Source organism: Alligator sinensis, unplaced genomic scaffold, assembly GCF_000455745.1.
Source record: "Alligator sinensis unplaced genomic scaffold, ASM45574v1 scaffold502_1, whole genome shotgun sequence".
Lineage (NCBI taxonomy): Eukaryota > Metazoa > Chordata > Crocodylia > Alligatoridae > Alligator > Alligator sinensis.
The window spans coordinates 60,125-69,325 of NW_005841896.1; the positions used below are offsets into that span (position 1 = coordinate 60,125).

The window sequence follows — 9,201 nt, forward strand, 5'->3', positions numbered from 1 at the left end:
CGGCGGGCTGTTGGTGTCACTATGGGACTGCAAGGGATTGGCTGCAACAGCATTTGGGGGGGGGGGGCAGCAGAACCACATGCTGTGACAGACAAGCAGGCCTTTTTTTCAACCACTCATTATCTTTAATGGGTACTAGTTCCTTCTTTCCCCTCCATCTGCTTGTGCGGGGAGGGGGAGGCAGAGGTGAAGCCACATGCTGGACAGACAAGTAGGACTTCTTTTCGACTGCTCAGTCCATGGGTGCTAGTCCCCCCTCACTCCTTCCCACCATCCGCTCACGCACGGAGAGAGAGGCAGAGGTTTTGCTTGCCCAGCCGCCCTCCTGGGGCACAGCACCGCTTCCCTTCCTCAAGACTGTGTCTGGCGCTTAACAGTAACTGTAACGCATTACTGGTATAAATATATTGACTGTTTAAATGTTTAACCTTCCACAACTCTAATGTAGTGTAGTATTTCAGGAAAAAAGTAAAACTTTCTTCAGCTAACATTCCTGTTCAAAAGCATATAAAAATTGCTTCTACCTGAACAAGAGCATAGAAGATTTTAAAGATCTGTTTCTGGATGAGGACAGACTGATCTGATGGATCAGAAAGAAGCTGAATGAAGCGATCCTTCAGAACTGGCAGGAAGTGTTGCATTGCTGCTATCAAGGGACTCCGCTCCTCTGGTTTCTTGTACCTTTAGACAAGAATAAAGCCGGCTTTAAGGCTTTATAGGCAGCTCTTCCAATTAAAAATCCTGAATAGAAGCATATAGACCAGTGCAGTTCACAAGGATACAGTATAATTAAAACCCAGGAATATATTGTTATGGTGCTCATCGGATTGTGGCTTCACTTTTCATATACCCAAGAAGTATTACATTACAACCAAATATGAATGAAGGCAGGACACAGCTTAGGTTCCATCCCTCTTCTATATAGCTATATTACTTCTGCTCATAATACTCTCCTGCTGACTCACTCATTCTGAATACCCTATCACATGCATGCAACGCAGTTCACTAAGGTAAAATGAGGTCAGAGCAGTAGGAAGACAGTGAGCAAAACCAAGAAGTTAACGAACATAAGGGCTATAAAGCAGAGCTAGTCAGAAAAAATCCAAGGCAGCATTGTCAGAATTTGCCAATTTGTCAAAATAAAAATGTTTCGGAGATCACACTGTTCCAATAGAAACTATTCTGGTTTCCTGCCATTTTGCTGGCTCAGTGTCAACAGAATACTGAAGAATACCTGTGTTTCTAGGCTCTCACTTCCTTGGCTGCCTGGGCTTTCAGGACCTGTGGCCAGCAGCCTGCCAGCCTCAGAAGCGGAGATCCCAGAGCTCCAGGGCTTCAGGGCAACCCGTTTCAAAGACTGCACTGGAGCCACAGCTCTATTCCCTTTCACAGAATCTTTCAAAACTTGTAAATCCTCCACAAAACGAAATGAGCTTTCTCCACCCAAATCCAGTTATAAGCAGGAAGAGACTCTAACAACTGCACAACTGCCAGATCACATCTAATATGATACCAAAGACATCATTAGCTAAGAATGTCAATAGTGTAAAACTGTTCTTAGGAATTCACAGCTACACTACTATAACTGTAGCATTAATTGCTTAATCTCATTCATGTGCCAAAACATCTTTAAACCACTCCTAATAAAAATGAGCATAAATACACATCAATGTTATAACAATTCCAATTTGCAAAAATAGAGGACACAAGACAAAAACCTAAATAATCTGGTGCCAGATGTCATGTTTTATAAAAATTACTTTAGAACTTAAAGAGCTAAGACTAACAAAAGTCAAATAAATTCCCTATAGATTCACTTAGTCAGAATACTAAAAGCTAAAAAGTTAAATTATTGACAAAGAAAATCTATAATCTGCTTTCCTGAAGATGCAGTTAACAAGAACATTAACAAAAGTAGGAAAGATGAGAAAAGTCTGACTTAGGTAAAAGCCTTCCAGACTAAAAGGATTGCTAGCTTTGAAGCAAGAAACCTGAATACCTGGAGTGATTAACCTTCCACCTTGGAAGTCAATGTCACAAACACTAACAGATCTCAATTTTTTTTTTTTAATTTTCAGATTAATTGAAAAACAGAGAACTACAAACTGGAACAAGTCACTTGAAGTCAGCATGCTCCACACAGAAGAAAAGACTTGCTTGTTTGTTTTAAAAACAAAGTTAACACTTGAAATTTCATGGACTGAATTTGTTAAATACCTGGCTTACACTAATTCAACAGGACAAATATAAACATGCCCCTCATGCTTTTATCACAAAACTGGCAAGCCCTAACAGTCACTGCCCATCAGGTGAAGTTCTGAGCAACTGAAACCAAGCCTAAACCTATGAGCTGCTTGATAACCATCTATATGTGGTATCTGTTGTAAAATTAACCCTGGTTTAGAAAAAAAAAAAAATCTCTATACCAGAGAATCTTCTCTCAGAACTCAGTGAACTTGATAAACAGTAAGACAGACCCCATTTATAAACTTATTTTGATTTTCAGAATAAAGAAACACATACAGTAAAAAAGCAAAATGGCTTAGGCCCCTGTCACTTTACACTTAAGACGCGATTAACTGGTTTATCATATATTAAGTTGTGACCCAGCCACATGCCGACACAATTAATGGCATCATAAAACAAGAAATAAGCCACAAAATTATTTCACAAAAAACAGGGGTTCCTATCATGTCATTAATTGAACGTGTGGCCAGGTGTGCCCCATGGCTGGGAACGTGAATCAACTGATAGGGCTCCCAGCCACAGAAGCCTGCTGATTTGCTGGGGAAGGGGGATCATATTGCTGGTCCCCCTGCACCAACAATACAGCACGATGGGAAGTTTGCTCAGTCCCACAATCACACCTTCTGCCATACTTGTGCGACTTGGCAGGAACTGCGATTCTGTGGATCACACATCTGGTATCCCATCGTGCCTTTACCTGCATATCTGGCAAGGGTCTTAGACTTGCAAAGACTCTTCACTAACAGATAAAACACCAGCAATGCATAATTTGGAGGTTTGTGCAATATTTCAATAGCTAAGGCTGTGTTGGATTTTGCACTTAAACAGGAATAAATATTCTTCTGTTTTATAAAAATTGTTGCGTTTAATCCCCAAATTTGGCATAAAACATAAAAAAAAACCCTGATCTTTCTGACAGGCCATTTTATGAAAAATATTTGCTAATTTTTACAGAAGAAACAATTTAAACGTTCTCTTCTGAAACCGTACCATATTTCTTTACGTTTTTGGGTTCCTTTATGTTTCCATAATATCCAAACTCCAAACTTGCAAGTCTCCTCTGCCACATACATGCTTTCTCATCTCAGATGTTGACCACGTGCATGGTCTCAATTGAGAAGAGGGGTAGGGCTAACCAAGAACAGGAAAAGGAACAGACATTTCCACTGTAGCCTAAGCCCAGTACATCCCTATTTACATAAAATGAACAGCCTTCATTTCCCATGCACATGTTCCTTTCCATTCCAGGTCTCTGTCTCATGCTAATTTTCTCTTCAAGTTATAATCAAATAGTTCAGCTGTTCCAGAGGATGAAGCAGGTTGTTTTTAGCAATGTTCCAAAAATACTCATATCTTCCTCCCCCAGCTTTTTTAATTAATCCTAGTACATCCATGATGTAAAGCAAGATGTTTGGCAAGAATAACAGTCTACTGTCAGGGAAGTTTGCTGGATCCATGAAAGCCTATCAAGATTTAGCTCAATTATAAGCCTCGGAAACTTGTTATTTCCGTATTTTGGGAATGTTTGTTAAGGACGTTCACAAAAAAAACTTAAAAAAATCTCAAAGCTGCATTGCATATAGCATGTTTGAGCCCCACTAAATGTCCTGGATAAAAACTACACTAAGCATACTCCAGCCCCAAATGAGCCTCCTACATGCCAATGGAGCTAAACATGATCCCAGTACCACCAAGCCTTCATTCCTCATGGCAATCTCAGGAGACATATGGCAGGAAAGGTTATCCTATGTAAAAGCCACTGGATAAAGGAGAAGAGCATTCTAACCCTGGTTTTGATGCAGATTTCCTATGTGAAAATTAAATCTTAAAAAAAGACCTAGTTTTTGGATCTTAAATACATTAATGAAGACAACTTTTTTAGGAGCAGCAACTTAGTGAAGATGGGACATGAACTACTACATCCCAAATGGTAAGTTATAAAGATTAGTTACATAATTCAAAACCTTATATTTACTAGTATTCAATGCTCTGCACAATTCAATACTTTTTACATTTGTATCTACTCCAAATCCAGTTAGACATACAGATCACAAAATGTATTGCTACAAACATATTTTCAAGGTTTTTTGTTGGAAGGGGAGGGAAAAAAAAACCAAAACACAACCCTTACTCATAGTTCTTCACAAGTTGATAAAGACAGAGGAGAATTCCAAGCCAACAAGCACTATTTTCAGACTGAAGATAAAAACCAATTTTCTCCACAATTGCAGTCCAGCGGTTTGGATAATCATGCTTGATAATATGGTGAATGCAAGTAGTAAGCTGTACTCTGGAAGTCAAAGATGCATACAGTTAAACAAATACCTACTTTCATTATTTTAACAGTATTCTGTGATAACAGAAAAACTAGTTTTGGCTAAACTTAAGTTTCTATATAAATTTGGAAGTCTTCTTTATGTACAGAGGAGTCAGCCCTTTATTTGGGCTTCCTCCACTTTACACATGCTTAGCATTTACTATCTTCTGAAATAGTGTAAAGAGAAAAACTTTTATAGATCCAATCTCCCATCAATATGAAGGGTGCTATACCTGTAAATTCCATCGATGTTGTACCAGATACAATTTTTCTTTTACCTACATCAATTCTGTGTTCTCCAGTATAAAAACATACTGTGTCACAAAGAGGTTTAATATGCAGATGCTCTTAACTGCAAGAGAATAGCCTAAAACCATGACAGAACCGGGGGCAGATTAAAACGGTATACCTAATTAGCTCAGGAGAGTGAATAATGACTTCTACAATATTTTCACGAATACAATGCCTGTCTTCTTCTGGGATGGAATAAGGTGGAATTTCCCCTGGTGTAGTTTCACGATCAGGCCAATACTGGGTTATCATATTCTTCAAGTAAATAACACCTGTCAAATAAAAGAAGGAGACAACTCGATATCAATACAAAGTATGCACAGATCGAATCTTCATGCTGCTACCTATGTATTCCTTTATTATTTGGTTACTAACTGCATGGACACACTTATCTAGGAAGAAAGCTGACCTACAGCATATGCAAAATGGCATTTTCCCCTCCAATTATCAGATGCAGCACCTGTAATAATTCTGAAATCTGCTTTTCAACACCTGATTATTTTTCAGACAATGTTTTTGAGCACCAGAGTACTACTATTTCTACCATTGCTTCTACATAAGAATGATAGATTTTTTAAAACAATTCTAAAGTAGCTCCGTTTATAAGTATTTTGAAATTATTTTTGTTTCTAAAAATACTGCTTAACATCACCTCTCTGTAAGGCAAATATTTTTTATATTTAAAAAAAAAATCTGGTAGCTTTATACTGCAATTGTTTGATTTGAGTCTGCTTTGCATTCAAGTGAGTTAGACAATAGTTACTCCATACAAATAATTTAGGTTACAACTCTTCACAGCAGACATTATGCTCCTGACACAAATGCATGCTTCTGCTCTTTGACAGCCGAATTCAAATTGCTTACGTGGCAAAATCTAGATTACAGTGCTTTACAAGTGAAAAGGAAATCCAGGATCGCTTCCTCTAGTACAGTTCCCTGCTTCATGTTTGCAAATGTTTAACTCATTTCCACTATGATAAAGAATCCTTAGGGCATATGCCTTTAAAAGAGCTCTCTGTATTGCAATGATGACATGCACCCTAATTCTGCTAGTGGATATGCACAAACACAGTCTGCCTGCATAGATCAGCTTGCTAGAACTGAATTTTAATTACAATTATTTCTTCTACTGTCCTTTTACTCATTTTCTGTACCCATAGGCTATTCTGGTCACCCCACAAAGAAAACTAAATTACTTTAGGATATGTACCAGGCTCTCAGAAAACCGCAAGGGTTGGCAGGATAATTAGTTCCAACAAAATTAATTTGACAAAAGTAAAAGAAAGCTGTTAACTTCAACAGAACGAAGAACCTCTAGAGACTGTTTCTTATTTCTGGACTCAAAATAAGACCAAACTTTTTCTTTTGAAGCCAACAGCAAAATTTATCCTTTTCCTAACACTTTTTTTAATATGATAAGTTTATAGCCTTTCCCAATGAAGTACAACATTCTTCCCAAGCAATCCTTCCCAACAAAAAATTGAGCCTGTGTCATGCTTCCAAGCAGAATAAGCTACTAGTTGGAAGACTCAATATGGCCTTTTCTATACTTACCTGGCTCTACCAGGAGAACTTATGGCAACAAAGTAGCCTACACACCTATGCTTTCAGCAACTCCTAGGAGCAGCTGTTCCAGTAAAGCACAAACTACATCCTGAGAAAACACCAGCCACTGAAAGCACAGACGTGTCTGTACTGGACATCTTTTTACCAAACTGGACATCTTTTTATCCTCACAATTCAGTGTGTAGGACCAGGTCTTAAATATGGCATTTCTAGCTTGAGTGCTTGACTTTGTTAAAAGAACACTTAATGTTGCAATTTTTTGTAGGTAGCATATAGAACATATACTTAGTCAAAATGGTGGGAAAAAAAAGAAAGATTCAAAACTTGCCTGCCTGTCTCACTGGCAAATCCAACTGCTCTGACATAGTAATCTGAAGCAGAGTTGAAACAAAGTTCACCGACTTATGAGCCTGCAAGCAAAATACAAAAAACAGAAGTCAAGTGTCAAGAAAAAGAAAATATTAAAATCATTCAATTATGGGTTACAAGGAAAACTTTAACTTCCGTACACTCTAACTTCCATATACTCTAGTAGGTTACAATATTTTCAAAATTATTTATGAGGACCATATATGATGGAATTGATACGACACCAGCAATTCAAACTATGCTGAAATACTCAGCTAACAAAAGAAAGCATTCAAACCCCTTAAGGTTGATTTAAAAGACTATATGGAGGGGGAAGAGAATGGAGTGGGGAAAAACTTTCATTGAAGAAACTAGAATTTTGCTTGCCCTAGTGCTCTTGCATCTGAAACAGATTTCTGTAACCAGATTTACTTTTTTAACTATAGAAAAAATTTAAGACAATTATATTACAGCACAGCAATTATGTAAGTAGACATTCAGGTATGAAATTTATGGAATGGAGATATTAACCTAAGCTATTTGTGACTCTTCACATTTAAAGATGTTGGGCACTGCTTATTTTCTAGTAACCACAGTATTCCAATTTTTTCAGTAATATCTGTTATTCCATGCTCAGCTACAAGTCATGACCTCAGACTTTGCATACATGGTTAAGTTGAAAATAAAAGGGGATGGTGGGGGCACCACTGCTAACTTCCAGACCTATATTTACATTAATCTGTTGGCATACAATAATTTTAAAACAAATGTATCAAATTAAGAACTCTATATGAACATTCAACATATGCAAGTAGACAGCTCAAACAGAAAACAGTAAGGCGCTAGCCTATTACTGCACAAGTATGTGAGTATAATTACCCAACAAAAAGAAACTGATAAGTTAGCTGTTTTCTACGAAAAGCTGATTAATGTAATTTAAACTACACGCTAAGAAAAACAAGGCTATTTCCTTCTCTACATGTAAGTAGTGCAGTTGATCAAATTGCATTTTGCTATTAATTTCAAACATGGAACCATTTCCCAATAAGCCCAGATTTACTCTTTCACTATCTTTTGGGGACAGTGGGTGCATCTACATGTTTATTAATGCACCATAGTTACTGCACAGTAGTGCCAGCACACAGGCTTTTAGTGACGCTTACTGCACAGTAACCTAATACTACAGTGCAGTAGCGCATTAGCATGGTTTCTGCCCAACACACTACTGTGCAGCATTATCAGGCTACTGTGCAGTTAGCATCTCGTGTAGATGCACCCGCTGGACGCCAAATCACTTTTTCTTAAATTGAGACAAGCCCGAGCAATCAAGCCATATTCACAATGACATAATCTGAGCAAGACTGTAACTGTTCTCAAAAACGTACCCAAATTTTGGCAAAACTGACTGATAATTAATTCACTTGTACTTCACTATTGATAAGTATGTTCTTCTGAAGACAATCAGCTATAGTTTCAAAGAACTGCAGTCTTGATAACTGTCCAATGGCAAAATAAACTATTCTAGTTTTCACATAGATAACAATCTTGCGCAATATCAGCAACACAGATTTAGAAAGATATGAAATCTCCTTACACCAAGAGATGTTATCCTGAAAACAACATGCTCTTATTTTATTTTCAATACTACTGACTAAATTAAAAACCTTTATAGTGCTCTATACTCTTCAAGAACTAAGTATGAAAAGAAACAACAAAAAAACCCCAACCCTAAATAAAAAGTTTCCTAAAGGAAGCAAATTTCAAGTCTTAAAATGATAAAAATCTACTGAATTTGAAAATGTAATTTCCTCTTCAATTATGTCCTTTACTCACATGCATTGTTTTCTTTCTTGCCTTTGCATAGCATTGGCCAATACTGTGTTTTGTCATCCTTTCTGGCGCGCACACATCAAAGGTAACCATACGGGAACAAACAATCTAACACTTGAATATTATGGGAAAACGTTACCTACTCATCTTCTACTTGGTTATTTCCTAGGCAAAGCAAAGTAAACATCTCCAATTCCACCAAAACTACATTAGCAAAGCTATTACAAAAATGAAAATACATCTCAGCTACCAAACTAAAACTATTACCTGACAAGAAAAGTCATCAGGAAAATCATCTTCTAATAAAAGTATAGGATCAAATGCTTGTTGTAACACCAAGGATGGGGAGCCTGTACGTATGGCACACAGCAAACTGGAGGGGAAACAGGCAGCACAGCACCAGACAGGGCAGAGATCAGAAAGCAGAGCATCAGATGAGGTAAAGAAAAGAAATCAGTTGCACTTAGGGAGGGTGGAAGGCTAATCTGTAGCACACCTGCCAAAAAACAGCTGGCCCCCACTGCTATAAGCAATCAAGTATTAACAGTAACACAAACACTGCTTATAAGCATTTATATCACATTAGGCAAGTTAGGGCCTTC

General features: G+C 37.6%; 1 protein-coding gene across 1 annotated transcript in view; it reads right to left on the reverse strand.

Moving 5' to 3' along the window:
• The window catches only part of IPO7 (importin 7), a 39,974-nt gene extending 33,073 nt beyond the window's left edge, over positions 1-6,901 (reverse strand). The window contains exons 1-4 of the mRNA XM_025197386.1: positions 6,750-6,901; positions 4,974-5,127; positions 4,379-4,537; positions 525-681 (exon numbers count right to left, since the gene is read on the reverse strand). Of these exons, the coding sequence (XP_025053171.1) occupies positions 525-681; positions 4,379-4,537; positions 4,974-5,127; positions 6,750-6,786 (507 nt within the window). The 5' untranslated portion in view covers positions 6,787-6,901. The remainder of the gene's footprint in view (positions 1-524; positions 682-4,378; positions 4,538-4,973; positions 5,128-6,749) is intronic.
• Between the last annotated feature and the right edge of the window lie 2,300 nt (positions 6,902-9,201).